The sequence below is a fragment of the Asterias amurensis genome, chromosome 8, assembly GCF_032118995.1.
Source record: "Asterias amurensis chromosome 8, ASM3211899v1".
Lineage (NCBI taxonomy): Eukaryota > Metazoa > Echinodermata > Asteroidea > Forcipulatida > Asteriidae > Asterias > Asterias amurensis.
In genome coordinates this window covers 19,162,396-19,178,863 of record NC_092655.1, presented here as the reverse complement: position 1 = coordinate 19,178,863, position 16,468 = coordinate 19,162,396, and the positions used below count along the sequence as shown (strand labels likewise).

At 40.4% G+C, this 16,468-nt stretch overlaps 1 protein-coding gene across 1 annotated transcript; it reads right to left on the bottom strand.

Annotated features, from left to right (window-relative positions):
• Positions 1-447: 447 nt before the first annotated feature.
• Positions 448-16,429, bottom strand: LOC139940950 (uncharacterized). The gene is made up of 8 exons (XM_071937355.1): positions 16,264-16,429; positions 14,032-14,078; positions 12,587-12,775; positions 9,924-11,126; positions 7,161-7,347; positions 6,177-6,365; positions 5,215-5,379; positions 448-3,806 (listed from the first exon to the last, which is right to left on the bottom strand). The coding sequence occupies exons 1-8, from the start codon at positions 16,367-16,369 to the stop codon at positions 1,918-1,920; spliced, it is 3,975 nt and encodes a 1,324-aa protein (XP_071793456.1). The 5' UTR covers positions 16,370-16,429; the 3' UTR covers positions 448-1,917.
• Positions 16,430-16,468: the final 39 nt, after the last annotated feature.

Genomic DNA, 16,468 nt, shown 5'->3' with positions numbered 1-16,468 from the left:
ATATGTGACATGGCATGTTGGCTGGTAACCTTATGTTAAGCATAGTTGGTTTTGCTTAGCTGCTTTTTGTATTTGAATCACCCCTATGAAATTGGGCCCAAGTCTATTTGCCTTCTTCGGCCATTTTCCCCCCATTGTTTTGCCGAATTTGTGAGGGCAGTTTCCCACCTACACCCCTGGGCCATACATCTATGCACAGGCCTATAAGATCATAACAACAGTCCCCCATATACCAACAAATGAATTTTAATGAAATGCTAGCTTTTCTGAACCGTAGACTTAGCACTTATTGTTGAAATGAGTTTGAATGAAATGCTAGCTTTTCTGATTGTAGACTTGGAACTTATTGTTCATCTGAAAAAAAGTGGAGAAACAATACACACAAATTTGGAGAACCAAAACATTGACTTTTCATTTATAGAGTTTATTTCTTGAATGACATGCATCTATCATTTCCGCTGAATCTATCAAAAAGTAAAAATATCTTTTCATGAAAAAGTAAAATTTCCTTACAGTGTAAAACAAAATAGATTGTAAAACTTCAATAGAAAAGTAGAGGACAAAATACTTGACATAGAAATTACAAATCTGTAATCAAACATGAAATATGCCAAGTTTAACCATAGGGAAAAAAAAAGGTTTTACCAAAATTTCCATGGCGGGCACAAATGGGCCCAATTGCATGGCTCTGCTTACCGCTGAAGTCTACGCTTATGATGCATGCTTGCTGTGTATTTAGCGAAGAATGTTTAGTAACCTGGGGTTCAAATGCCCACAAGCAAAAAATCGCTACAAACCTGTGAGATGTGCTTGACATCAAAGCAAAATTCCCTGCTTCTGCATGCGCCAATTCTTTGCATTATTGTAAAGCAGAGCAATGAAAATGGGCCAAGACCTACTTCCCTTAAAAAAAAAAAAGGTCAAAGTAAAGGTCAAAGACTGGATTCACATTTTTATAATGTATCCCAACCTAACAATCCACTTTTCTGTTAAAAAGAAGAATGAAAACCCAAAGTTTCTTTTTTATAGTACATTAATTGTATTGTTTTTCTGACACTTCAACAAGAAACAATTGTTACAACAAAAAGTTCAACAATAAAACCATGTCTAGGCATATGGTAGGAATTAGACAGAAATGAATGGTCTCTTAAATGGAAGGAGACAGACTGGCTTCGGATCGGCTCTTTTGTAGGGTTAATATTTTGGTTTGAACCAAAATATTAACCATCAAACTTTGTTAGTTCACAGAGTAAAAGGAAAACCACACAATTTCAATGCATATTTGTGGGGATCATTATGTTCTACTTTTCAAACACTTTTCCAACCATATTATTTTCATTACAAATGCTTTTTATAGCCCAAAGTGCAGAATCCAGATATTCAAAACAAATATTAACTTAAAAACTGACTTGGTAACGAGCATTGGAGAGCTGTTGATAGTATAAAACATTGTGAGAAACGGCTCCCTCTGAAGTGCTGTAGTTTTTGAGAGAAGTAATTTTAACATAAATTTGATTTCGAGACCTCAAAATTAGATTTTGAGGTCTCGAAATCAAGCATCTGAAAGCACACGACTTAGTGTAACAAGTGTGTTTTTTCTTTCATTATTATCTCGCAACTTCGACAACCAATTGAGCTCAAATTTTCACTTTTCTGAAGTAAAGGAGTTTTTAAGAAAGAGGTAATTTCTCACTAAAATAATAAAAGACTTCTAGCTAAAAGTCTTTTATTTTTATCTGCAAGCACACAAATTCGTCAAACAAGTGTTTTTTCCTGCCATCATTTTCTCGTAACTTTGATGACCGATTGAGCCCAAATTTTCACAGGCTTGTTATTTTATGGTTATGATGGGATACACCACGTGAGAAGACTGGTCTTTGACAAATACCAAACGTGTACCTTCCCTTTAAGTGGAGTTTATGGCATTTCAGGCTGGGGTTGATGAGCAAGTCTGATACTTTTGTTTGGTGCTTGATGCTCAAAATTAGCCGATCGTTTGTTCTGCCCACCAGCTGTTTCATGGTTCACATGATACTGGTTGGTCAGGTCACTCATATGGTAAGAAGGCGTATTCTGGCTGTTGGAGTCCTGAGGAACAGTGTTTGCTGGCAGTTGTGGAAGAACGTTTCGATGTCTTGGACTCGATTGTAAGACCCTTTGTAAGATGCTCGGATTCAGACATTGCTTAGCAGATGAGATAGTCTTACTCAGTTCTCGCAGTGTTTCAATGTTTTCATCGTTTGAGGCCTCAACTACAGAGGTCAACTGTCGGAGTGTGTGCCGCAGATTTCGCTTGAGCTCTTTGGCCTCCATTCCGGAGTTGTCCACGACCTCGCTACTCTGGATAAAAACCTGGAAGTCGATAAACCTCTGGACCAGGTGGATGTGCTTGCAGATCGTAGAGTTGATCAGGCAGTCTGGACAGTTACAAAGAAAGGTATGAACGCACACGTTACATTCTTCACAGTGCAATCGGCACTCCTTTATTGGGCAAGAAATCGCAAGACGCTCCACCACGTACGACATGTTCTTGTCCTCAGTGTGGACCTCCCAACACTCGCAGTCTTCCAACTGCTTGACCTGAACGAAGGACATCATCATGCTCTGAAGATGGTGGTCTCGGATAACCTTCAACCGCATCGTCACTTTAACTCTTGGGAACTTGACCATCCAGTGAAAGGTCTTGTCACGTATGTACTTCAGAAGGTGGATAAGACAGCTGTCAACACGTTTGTTGACCTCACCCTGTACATAGACCCGTTGGAAGACGACATGGAAAGCTTCATGGAAGACCCCAGGGGTCAGGGAGTTCCATGTTCGATAGCAGAATGGCCACTGATACATCTTAGGAATCCATTCTCTGATAAAGTACGTTAAGAAGGTTGATGTCTTCGTGGACACTGCCAGACGGCTCAGAAGCCTCTGAAGGGAATCCTCAAAAGAAGTCTGATCTTGTTGCTCCAGGACCTCCCGAAGCATTTTGTACACCTGGGCTTGAAGAGCGAGGTCTGCGATCTCATTCTTGAGTGCTTCCCTCCAGGCATAGTCGACACTCCAGGGGCAAATCATCCTCTCGGGGTTGGTTCCAAAGACTGCTGTCCAGATGTTGGCGTACAAGAAGGCTTTATCAGCCATGAACCAGCATGGCTTTAGGTTGCTGCAAGTTTTTTTCAACTCTGTGAAGAAAATCCTAACGGTGCTCGCATCATCCCGATTAGAGATGCACCATGCTAAGGGAAAACCGTCCAAAAACTCATCAAAGGCAAACAGAGTCGTCAAATGGTAATCGTACAAGGTAGTGCCTTCCGTGGATTCACACCACATCCCTTGGCTGGCCAACTTCTGCGCCATGTGTTTCTGGAAGGGACTCTGGACGACTATGATGTAATCTTCTGAAAAGAGGCCCATATCAGGGTCTAGGTTGGTTCCTGGCATCTTGAAGAATAAGATGGGGTTCTCCTCTGTTTTCTCCCACTGTTGAATCCAAGCTAAGACGCTGTCTTTTTCATTCCGTTGTTTGAGATAGGTCATGACGTCTAGGGATTTCTTGATGTCCTTGTGCCTCATCAGTTCTTGCCTCCTTCTCTCCCCCTTGCTGTCCCTCATATCATCCATGATGCTATCTCTTGAGATTCCTCGCTCCACTTTGGCGATGACTTCTTCCCGCTTCTTACGAGGGAGCCAGATAAGTTCTCTGTCTCGATGATGGTTGTAGTGGTTTCGATGGCATTCAACGTCCACCTTCCCATTTGGCTGAAAGGTTACCTTCATCGTTGCCGTGCAGTTGTTGTCGATCTTGCAAGATCCTGAAACAGAAAGCAGAGAAACATTCCAGTAACATGTCACCTCCTGTAAAACGTGGTCCTAACCCGTTTCCTTGAGCTTCGAGTTGTTATTATTTTCACCATTTTAGTATGTATTAGTATAGTTACCACTTTATGGTAATGAAACAAAGGATGCCTCAAAAGTAAACAAGGAAAACCTGATAGCGGAAGCCTGTAACACAAGAATGCTTACAATGAACCAGAGTACCGGGTAAACCTTACACCTAAAGACACTGGACACTATTGGTAAATGTCAAAGACTAGTCTTCTCACGTGCTGTATCTCAACATTTGCATAAAATAACAAACCCGTGAAAAGTAAGCTCAATCGACCATCAAAGTTGCGAGATAATAATGAAAGAAAAAATACTCTTGTCACACGAAGTTGTGTGCTTTCATGATGCTTGATTTCGAGACCTCCAATTCTAAATCTGAGGTCTCAAAATCAAATTTGTGGAAAACTACTTCTTTCTCGAAAACTATGTCACTTCAGAGAGAGCTGCTTCTCACAATGTTTTATACTATCAACCTCTCCCCATTACTGTAATCAAGAAAGTTTTAATGAGTAATTACCAATAGTGTTAAACATTTCTTGGTACTTTACATACACTCCTTATCCTAATTCACGGAACCTTTGGCTTCCAAGTTTCTTCCAAAGGACAAAGCAATAATGGTATCTTGTTCAATGACAAAAGCATTAAGACCTGCAAGACCAGGACCTTATTTCATGGAGCCGATTAAGAACAAAATTGTGCTTAAGCAAAAAAAACCTTGCTTAGTAAAATCAGATTACTGGCCAAGACTCATCTCAATTGTTATGCTAAGTAAACAAGAGCTAAATACCAGTCACAAGCAATACATATGGCATGAAAATTTGGCCAGTTACATCTGTAAAATAAGCAACCAATTTTTGTGCTTTTAAAAGCACATTTTTTGCTTTAAGCAGCTCTATGAAATTGGGCCCTGTATTCGAACCCACACTATGTGACTAACAAAACTTGGGTACAGTGTTCTAGACCCCCCAACCAGTGCCACACAAATATCTCTCTAAAGTATTCCGTTTTCATCAATCAAACCACTCCGTCACCAATACTCAAGCAGCTGTTTGAAAGGGCGAAAAAACAACAACACGCATTTATAAAAGTAATTTCAGCATCCCTTGACATAACTAATGCACATGGCACTGCTCTAGATTTGCAAAGGTCATGGGTTCAAATCCCAACCGGATAACATACCTGTGAACAAAGCTCAGGAAAGTACTGAATATACAGTGCTTAAAAAAAAAAAAAATGATATCCTGCATTCTGATGCACATTTAACGTCTAATAACTCATCAAGTTATACACTTTTAGATCCAATAAAATCTAGGAGGCTTAAGATTTTGCTCTTACCTGAGTGTTTCATCTGTCGTTTCCCGCCACCGGTTTTTTTGTAAACTCCAGATCGGTTGCACTGTAAATATCTGAACTTGGAGTCACCCTTGTTGCGGACGCCAGAATATTGAGCAAAGGAGCAACACTCTGCCTCCTCAAGAGCCTTTTTCCATGTCTCAAACTCTGTCAAAGTGAACAAAAGCAAATAAGAAATTCAGCATTAAACCATGCAAACAACATTGGTGATTATCAAAGAACTGCCGTCGATTTCACAAAGAGTTAGGACTCGCCTTATCCTGAGTTAGGATGAGTAACTCGTCCTAACTTAGGATTAATCTTAAGGTCTGCATGCTACAGTGCAGGGTTGGGACTTTTCCTAAGTCCTAAGATTAGTCTTAAGTTAGGAAGAGTTTGGTGAAATCGACGGCAGTATCTTATTTTACACACCAACACCAGGCTCTTACACATTTTCTCAAAAAGTACAACTTTGTCGGCAAACCATTTCAAAGGTACTGCAGCTTTCGATAAAGGGAAGTAATATGGTTGTTGAAAAAATATTTAAGTTTTTATCCCCCGAAAATTTGAATCTGAGAAGTGCAGCTAACAGTAACGGCTCTGATTTTGTGTATTTGTAGACAACAACTCTCCAGATTTACGCAGTTAAATGAAATTTTAGCAGGTTAGTTTTAAGTAGGATTTAAACAATCAATAGAAGACTTTTGGGACGCTTGGTGGCAGCAGACTTACCAAGTAAATTCCATTGTTCTTGGTAATGAACTACGCTAACAATGGAAGTTTACCTGGTAGGTCTGCTGCCACCTAGCGTTCCAAAATCTCACATTGGTTCCAAAATTCAAAGCTATACTTTTCAACAACAAAAAAACTTCTTATGCCAGGAAAAAACATGCACATTGTGAGAGAATCGCAGTCGTCAGTACGAAAACCCCTGCTACATGTATGTCAGTTACTTTTAAACTCACCGGCTGAGCTTTCAAACGAAATCTCCTCCATTGTGAAGATCGAAGCATGAACATTTTGGAGATGCTGTCGTAGATCACAGATCCGTCGACATTTCAGTCCGCAGTGGACACAGAGACAGTTTCCGTCCTCAATAGATTTAAGGTCCTGGTTAGGGTGGGCTCTGAGAATGTGACGTTTCATGTTGAAGCCTTGGGAAAGGTGCAAGTAGAACACGATAATTTATTTAATTTTGTTTTTAGCCAGATGGACTGACAACAATCGTGCACTGAAAAGACATAACATGCATGAGCTAACGACAACAGGTCCTGGTTAGGGTGGGCTCTGAGAATGTGACGTTTCATGTTGAAGCCTTGTTGAAGTACAAAGATAATTTAATTAATTTTGTTTTAGCCACACGGACTGACAATATTCGTGCACTTTAAAGACATGAACCAACGACAACAGCGCCTATTAGTTTTCTTTTAACCACCCAATTAGTTTCCCTTGTGGTTTATTATGTGAAATTTAATATTAAAAAGTCGCATCCCCTCAGGTGATCCCCTCGCTGCTCCTTCCCAGGCTGCATCATAAACTAGGGTTTGATCCCTAGCTACACACCACCAGCTAGCAGTTATGGCTTCTGACTGGCAAACTCCAACAAAGATATGACCGCAAACAAAATAGGGAGACTGCAAAAATAGGTTCGGATAGCTCAGTTGGTAGAGCGCCGGTACATTAATCAGGAGGTCATAGGTTGAAGTTCCGCTCCAGTCAGAAGAAACTATAAATAAATAGTAAACGAGCAGACAGAGTATACTGTTCGAAACATGATGCCCCTGACACCGGCTCTTTTCAGAGCCAACACTCCCACAAAAGAGATTTGAATGTGTGGTTGTACCCACAAGTTTACTATTTAACTATAGTTTCTTCTCAATCATCCATAAGCTTCAACTAAAACTCAGTTTATCTTGGCTAAGACCCAAATCCTTTCAAAAATCACTCACTTTTCTTGCAGGTTATGTAACAACACGGACATCTGAAGACCTTCTCTCCTAAGCAATCCAGAACTTTGACCGGTTCTTCCGATGCAACCTCTTCCTCCTGTGTCGTTGGTTCTTCCAATACAATCTCTTCCTCCTTGGTCGGCAATGAGACGACTAGAATACCTGCTTCAGGGATGTCGTTTTCATTCTATGGGTCAGAGGTCAGAGGTCAAATGGTCAGTTTGGTTCTTCAAAGGAATAGACGCAAAATGAGGATGATTCTAGTGTATATACAAATGTTGCAAAATGTAATGTTGGGTGACGGTGGTATTCTTAAAGCCATTGGACCCTTTCGGTAAACAGTGTTGTCCAAGGCCCACACTTTGTGTACCACAACTTCTATATCAAATAACAAACCTGTGAAAATTTAGGCTCAATCGGTCATCGGAGTCGGGAAAAAACCACGGAAAAACCCACTCTTGTTTCCGCGCGATTCGCCGTGTGATGACATGTGTTTAAAATAAATCTGTAATTCTCGTTAACGAGAATTTATATTGTTTTGCCGTTTTCTCAAAAAGTAAAGCATTTCATGGAATAATATTTCAGGAGAAGTCTTTCACCATTGCCTTCTGTAAACCCTGTAAGTTATTTGTAAATCTGTGAACTTTTATATTTTTTTCTGAACCGAAAGGGTCCAATGGCTTTAAGGAGAGAGTTAATACCGGTAATCATTTTGTAGAATTGGATTGGGGAAACTGTATTTTTAATCAGTATGGAATATTGTCATTTGTTGTCTTTTGATAAATTGAGCCAGGCTGTGTTGAGCGTGCACAACATAGTTGTGAAACGTTGCCTCCCCTCCACACATTCTCGCTTTCGTTCTCCAACTAAACCAAGCATAATGTTTGGTTCAGGAGTTAAGCTTTAATATGGGGGAAGACAATACATGGCATGATGGTACTTGGCATGATATGTAGGGTTTTTCGTGTTATTTAAGAGTTGATTGAGCGACCTGGATGAAGACAAAGAAGACCTACCATTACCTGCATAAATGTGGATTATTTTGTCCCTCTTTTGCGAATAGTTTAGTCAACTAAAAATATAGCAGACTGCTATAATTACACATTGTTACACGTCTGTAACAGTCACATTTTTTTCTCTTTCTCATAAAACATTTGCATTTATTATTCATAACGTAAGCCTCAATATTTTTTAGGTTTACCTTTTTCACGATTCCGGTACTTGTTCAAAATGTCCACAGATTTACATTTAACTAACGTACAGGGTTTGAAGATATATGTAATATGGAAAGCTTCCCTTCAAGGCTTTATGTAACTGAGGTTGTGTAGTTTTTGAGAACTGAGTTAAACAAGTCACAAATAATTTTCGTCACAGGAAGACAAAAACTATTTTAGCATGTAAAATCTCATTAACCAGTTATGATGTTATACCAAAACCATAGCATAGCCTAACTGTTTAAAATATGTTTTTACATGCTAAGACGAAAACTGAGACGATAATTATTTGTATTACTCATTTCTCTAAAACTACAGCACCCTCAGTAAGTAAAATTTCAAGGGCAGCTTTCCACTATCATAATAATTTTACTGAATAAGTTTAATGTAAATCTGTAGACATTGTGTTTTTTGTTAGGAAAAAGTACAGACCCTTTAACATGCAAAATTAGAACACCCCTGTACAAAATGGTATACATACACCATCTGTACCATGTATTGAGGTGCTTCTAGCCCTCTGCGAAACATCAAATGAGTCACTCTGGAATGAGGTTGTCAGGGAGATTTAATGGAATTCCGAGGTCGCCACCCACTTCAACCTAAAGAGATGGCTCTGTGTGCAGCCTAAGGCTTCCCTCTTGGACCAAGCAACAGGTGGCTCTTCTCAAAACCAGACAACCACACCACTCCAACACACAGTGACCAGAATGTAAGGCGATATAGCTGGTGACTAAGACCAAACTAGAGAAGGCTCGTCTCATCAGCCGATCTGAGACTCATAAGAGGGAGTTCGGTCAGGGTTTTGGTAGACTTGCAACTTGAGACAACATAACTGTGTTGAATTCAGCAAGGATGCCATACCACTGGACCTTCTAATTTCAATCCAAGGTTGTGTTTTGTGTTACAAAAAGTACCCAAATCTTTTTTGAAAGAATAACCGTCTCAATAGGCTTTACATTAGTACCCTGGTCATTTGGGCCAATAACATTCCTTTAATCTTTCTGAGCACCCTGGGGAGTATAGAACTTTGACAACCTCAATCTCAATTGGCCAGAGGACCAACAATTACCATTGCAAAGCAATGTAGTTTAAGTTTCTGAAAACTTTAAGGTATGGAAATGACCTCCTACATGTGTAATTGGAACGGTTCAAGAGAATTCATGATACACATTAGCTATTTGAGTGTACAAATGGTCCAATACACTGATCCACGTACATGTATTGTTATACCTCGCTAACATATATTGCAAAGTCTTTTCTTTTTATGTTAACAATGGCTCAAAACAAAATTTTAAATCCCTTTGGCCTGCAAATAGAGGTCAATGTACTTTTTCTTAATTAAAGGCATTTTTTAAGCAGAAAAGTCAGAAAACAACTGTGCAAGACCTTCACAATTTCATTGCCACAGATTATTATTATCATTATTATTATTATTTTTATTTTTTTTTTTGGGGGGGGGGGGTTACAATTACTTTAACAAAAACAATATATTGGGATGGTGGTAACACTATTGAAAGTAATTAATGAAATCAAAGTTGACTTGACATACCTGTAATGGATTTGCAAAATTGTGTGGAACAATATACTCCAAATTGAAGAACTTCTTTGCCAACCAAACCGCGACAACCTTCCGTAAATATTGGGCGTACTTTGTCGGTGTCTCTAAATAAGACAGCTCTGGGCTAGACTGCTGATTGGCTGATGTCAGATAAAAGAAGACATCTCTTCGGAGACAAGCTAATGCGGCCATGATGATTACGACTGGTCCGCAGATGGTAAGACACGTCTGGAGTGGGAATTGCGCCGAACACAGCAGAGAGCAACAATGAACGCTGTTCCCCGGCTGGTGGCAGACGTGCCACGTGTATTTGGTCATGTCCTGAGGTCCGTAGATGGCGGTGTGGTACGCGACAAGGTACTTGGGTAGGAGCTCCGGTACCTTCCAGCCCAGCGTGTCAGCGTACGTGATCTTCTTAGTGATAGTGTCCAAGTGGCAGATAGAATAGTGATTTCCGCGTTGTTTCTCAGTGCTGATGAAGACTTCGCTTTGACTGTAGTTTAACTTCCCGACGTGGCAGATGATGAGGAGAGACTTCGGTATTTCTCGTCCTTCAGGGATCAGTGACGAGCCAACGATCGTCGTTGTGAAATCGTTACTGGAGATGCATAGAGTATCCACCTGGATCGCGTTAAGCTGCTCGACAGTCCATGCCATGTGACTCGAAGTCAGCCAACGATCGCAGCAAATTTTTGCCAACTCGGCCGATGTCATCTTATAATCATTCAACACGGCATTCCACCTCGGGCACAACACCAGCATCTGGAATCTCCTGATCATGTCGATGCCAGGAAGGGTCTTGATAGTCCGGGGCTCCAGATGCATGTGGGCAAACCATTCCAACTCCCTCTCCACATTCCTCCGCGTGGCCGCCGCCTTGTGTAGTGCTAGCATGTGGTTCACGTCCGTTAAGCTGTAAGATCCCTGCTCTGTCGACACGTAGCTCTGATCGCCCGGGGCTCTCTTTCTGTTCTCCTCCAGTTGGCGTGCCCAACTCAACAAGGAGCTGAACCCCGGCATGTGTGTCTGCGCAAAAACATTGCACAAAGACGAACTAATTGAGGTGCTGTTGCACACAATCTCTTCCCCCAATGGACAGCGTACTGACGGGATACGACACTCTAAGGTTTGCAAGCGGGCGTAGGTTTGAATGGTCTTGGCATTGAAACAGCTCGAGTTTACCTTTATCTCTGTCTGAAAAAGAAATACAAGATGTTTATTCGTAATGCATATGATAATAATATAGTCTTTAAAAGCATCTATATGTACCAATGAGTTACTCGAGGTGCTTGAACAAACAGAACAGTCTAAGAAAGACTTTTTTATTCATGGGACCAATTATGGACCCCCCCTACATGTATGTAGACATTTTGCATATGCCAAGGTAAAACAATGGAAACATGTACGGGCAATGTACAAGCCTCCGCCAATGATCGGTCCTTATTTGACACCAGTGAGGGCGCTGTTTTAGTTTGTGACACGTTTGAGTCCCACCCGAGTGATTTGCCTGTTGATATATTGTTCACAGAACTCGGGGAAATTAATCGAATAGGTGTATAAGTAAAATCAAATTATATTCTTTATCACGATGAAAAACTCACAGACATCTAATGTATTTCACAGGTTTGTTTTTTTAGGCCTACAGTGTTTATGTTGAGTCAATCATAGTTTGGATACTGGGCTGGCAAGCACACAATGTTGCTAAGCACAACAAAATTGTGCTAACCAGAATAAGGTTGCAAGCCAACACTGCTAAGCAATATATTCTGCTTAAGCAGCTGTATGGGCACTGGGCCCAATTTCATAGAGCTGCTTAAGCACAAAAATTTGCTTAAGCAAAAAATTCCTTGCTTAGTAAAATCAGATTACCGGCCAAGACTCCACTCAATTGTAATGCTAAGTAAACAACAGCTTAATACTAGTCATAAGCAATGTATATAGCAGGAAATTTTGGCCAGTAACATGTGTAAAATAAGCGAGCCATTTTCGTGCTTAAGCAAATTTTTTGCTTAAGCAGCTCTATGAAATTGGCCCCTGGTCTTTGACAATTATCAATCTGTTTTTATTTGCACCACTGTCTGATGTCCTGTACAGTAGTATTGCCAACGCTCTTTTATCAAAATACATACATAAAAATATAGCACTCTTTTTCTTCAGGCCCTTTTCATTATAGCCTGGAGGCACTTGTATTTCTACTGCTTGAGCACCAATCAACCACCCTTAAGCCCCTTTCACACGAGAGTAAAAGCAAGGATCCCTTGCTAAATTGTAGCATTGTAGCTTGCTAAATCTTTACAAAATGCTCAATTTGTCTAATGTCCAAGTTCTCTTGAAATACACTTGTCAAACATTGCTACATTTTACAACCATGCATTAAAATTAAGCAAGGGACCCTGGTTAAATTGCTGTTGTGTGAATAGCGTATTAGCGTTAGGTCCAAACTTATGGATCCTGCGGAGTCAACCAATGTAAACCTAAACATAAACAATGTTCTATGTGTATTCTAAAAGCCTTTTTGAGGTATGGCGGACCTGAAACTCCTGAGTGTACCGATTGGTTTGGGTGTATACACACAGTTTTACCAAAACCCTAGTGTTGTAGCCTTGTGTCTGCCATATCTCAAAAAGGCTAATGGGGGTCTATGCAGTCCTCACCTGTAGATCATTGACCTTTCTGGCATTCTGAAGTGTACACTGCATGACCTCATCAGCAACCTTGTCACTAGCTGCTGGTTTTGGGAGTATGGCTTTTGGAATTCTCCCGCCAAGCTTAAAGTCCTGTGACACTAATATTGCTTGGCCAACTGGCATGTTCAGCTGAGAAGCTGCTGAAACTGGAACATTCTAAAATTGAGAAAATTGGGAGATCATGCATGCTTCGTAAGCTTCATGAAAAAATTGTTTTAAATGCTAAATACCATTCACACCTGTGGCTGACTCCAATTGCTTCTAGTTGACATACATGTAGCAAGCACGAAATCCTTGTTTGATACAGGTTTCCTCAAGTTTGCGAGCCACAGTGATTAAAAGCCATTGGACACTTTCGGAACAGATTTCTTTTTTTAAGTTCACAGATTTAAAAATAACTTACAGGGTTTACTACAGAGGTAATGGTGAAAGACTTCTCTTGAAATATTATTCCATGAAATGCTTTACTTTTTGAGAAAACATTTAAACAATATCAATTCTTGATATCGAGAATTACGGATTTATTTTAGACACATGTTATGACACTGCGAAACGTGCGGAAACAAGGGTGGGTTTTCCCGTTATTCTCTCCCGACTCCGGTGACCAATTGAGCCGAAATTTTCACAGGTTTGTTATTTGATATATAAGTTGTGATGTATACACTAAGTGTGGGCCTTGGACAACTGTTTACCGAAAGTGTCTAATGGCTTTAAGTTCACTCTGAGGGATCCTTGGTTTTATTACCAGAAGAAATATTGACAAACACCTATCCAATGAAATTTAGAGATTTTTTTTAATTTTTTTACATTCACTTCTCATACTCTATAGCACATTACCTGTACATTGAGAAAAATTATCAAAATCAAACAATTAGGCCTATAATGTTATGGTACAACAAGGATTTCAAGTCATTAATGTTGAAACAGAAATCCATTTTCTTCTTGATTGCCCCTTATACAACGACCTTAGGAATATTATGTTGGCTTATATTATTGATCATTACAAAGGCTTTGTAACTCTTGGCAGGGAAGACAGGTTTAAGTTTTTGATGGACACTCCCGATGAAGCTATTCTTATTTGCGTTGCCAAGTACGTCTTTTTATTTACTGCTAAGAAAATCAGACTGTGTGATTATTTGTTTGTTTTTGTTATAAGTTAAATTCCTTACCGTATGACTTATTCATTCAATGTATTTTGTTTTTATAATATTGTTACCCTCCCCAGGGTTATGGGGTGTGTTCCAGTTTGGAATAAAACATAATACAATACAATACAATTAATAATACAGCTGTGATCCAATTTGGAGGCTCCCATTGAAAAGCTCCCACTGAGTCACTGGATGTCATAAAGACATAAAGGGTAAAAAATCTTAAACTTCTTTTTCTGTCTGTTCTGTGAAATTAAATACTACCTGATTTACTGGGGTTGAATCTGCTGCCCTCTTCTGATTGTCGGGAACTGTGTGAACAAAAATAAATAAATTATTAATTAAGAAAACTCTGTTGATTTTTGGTGTATATTCTAGTGAGACAATCATAAAACCACCAATCAAAATACTGAAATTATACTTCCCTGTGAATTTGAAAGTTTCACTGCTGACCATCCCCAAGTGCCAACTGGACCCCCCCCCCCCCAACCCAGTCCTAGTTAGTAGAGAAGTCGATGGGGGGGGGGGGTCCAGTGTTTGTGTATTAAAATTGTAATTAACATTAACATTTATTATTTAACAATATATATGTGGATTGTAATTAAATGTCATATTCACTTTTCACACAACATCATACATGAAATCGCAGTTCCAACACAATACAGAACTTTGCCCTCGTCAGACTGAGTCAGATATGTGTGAGTGTGAGACCAATGGAGGTAGAAATCTGAGACAAAAGAGACGAGACTCTGAAAAGACAGAATGGTACAACTATAGAATGCACGTACACTTCGAAGCTTCCACTGCGCCTCCGCGGAGACGGAGTCGCGGTGACGTTCATACGTACCAGAGTTGAGGTCGCGCTCTGTTGCTTAACTATAAATATTTGGCAACCTGGGGGGCACTCTGAAAGATGCACAACAGCGCCCTCATTAGGCTCGAAAATACACAACTGCACTATAGCTAATGCACAGCTGTGTTGTCAATTTATTTTATACGATAACTCTCAAGACCTTTAGATGATTATTTCAATAATTATGGGAACTCCGTACAAATAATTAATAACTATTAATATTGCCGTACTACATATTACCCCAAAAGAGGATTATTTCCAAAAGGGAAATAATTAAAGGCCGAATCCTAATACATTAGAGGATTATTTGTAGAGTGTCATGGCCGAGTGGTTAAGAGCATCGAATTCAAGTTCTGGTGCTAATTCACCCGAGTGTGGGTTCGAATCCCGGTCGTGACACTTGTGTCCTTGAGCAAGATACTTTACTATAATTGCTTCTCTTCACCCAGGGGTATAAATGGGTACCTGCGAGGGTAGAGGTTGATATTGTGAATGAAAAGCTTTCGGAGCGCCACGGCAGCTCGGGGCTGTATACTCCCTAATGGGAGCTGAGAAAGATTAAAGGGATGTTTATTGGCCCAATGACCAGGGGACTAATGTAAAACGCATTGATACAGTTTATTGTGAAATGCGCTATATAAGAACTTGTTATTATTTAAAAAAAGGGAAAGAAAACCCGAATTCCGTACAATTATTAATATTGCCCTCATACACTTGACCCCATTAGAGGATTATTTAAAAAAGGGAAAGAAAGCCCGAATTCCGTACAATAATTAATATTGCCCTAATACACTTGACCTTATTAGAGGATTATTTAAAAAAGGGAAAGAAAGCCCGAATTCCGTACAATTATTATTATAGCCATAATACACTTCACCCCATTGGAGGATTATTTCAAAAGAGCAAAGAAGCCTTTACGATTGCATCATATGCCCGTTTTCCTAAAAACGCCCTCTAGTCTATCGGCCATTGCCAACACCGCGACTCCGCGCCTCCACCTTCCCCGTCTTCACGATTGCATCATATGCTCGTCTTCCTAAAGACGCCCTCTATCGGCCATTGTCCACACCGCGTCTCCACGCCTCCACGCCTCCGCGCCTCCACCTTCCCCGTCTTCACGATTGCATCATATGCATTGCTCGTCTTCCTAAAGACGCCCTCTATCGGCCATTGTCCACACAGCGTCTCCGCGCCTCCATGCCTCCACCTTCTCCGTCTTCACGATTGCATCATATGCTCGTCTTCCTAAAGACGCCCTCTATCGGCCATTGTCAACACCGCGACTCCGCGCCTCCACGCCTCCAGCTTCCCCGTCTTCACGATTGCATCAAATGCACATCTTCCTAAAACGCCTTCTATCGGCTGCTTCACCTACCTCACCACTCACGTCACACTTTGACTCCCTACGACCCTAACATTTTATCTGTTGTATTCATCAAGCGCACTCAAATACAATCAAGTAGTATAGTACGACCAGGTATTTTCTTCCTCCATGCTACGACCAAGTTACTTAAAACGTACGTGACCGCGACTCCGCCTCCGCGGAGGCACAGATAGAGCTCCGAGTGTACCTGTATTCTATAGTTAAGAATGAATGAGAAAGAACACAAGCAGAACAAAACGACCACCATGATCACACTTACCTGAACTTAATTTATCTGCTGGAAGAAGCGAAATCATGAAGGTTCTGTTTTCCGTTCGTTCCTCCATGTTTACGATTTCAACCGTGAGTGTTCCCTCATCTGTCATGACTGTACTCTGAACAGTTTGGAAGAAAAACTGTAAGTAGAATGAAGAAGAAGACGATGTGTCTACATTATTATTAAAGTTGATCCACAGCCATCGCTC

Bases quoted from the DNA above. Each gene is read 5' to 3' on its own strand.
- LOC139940950 (XM_071937355.1), bottom strand. From the start codon at position 16,369: ATGACAGATGAGGGAACACTCACGGTTGAAATCGTAAACATGGAGGAA. The intron at 14,079-16,263 runs GTAAGTGTGATC...TTGTTCACACAG, and splicing joins AGCAGATAAATTAAGTTCAG to TTCCCGACAATCAGAAGAGG. The intron at 6,366-7,160 runs GTGAGTGATTTT...ACCTTTCCCAAG, and splicing joins TTACATAACCTGCAAGAAAA to GCTTCAACATGAAACGTCAC.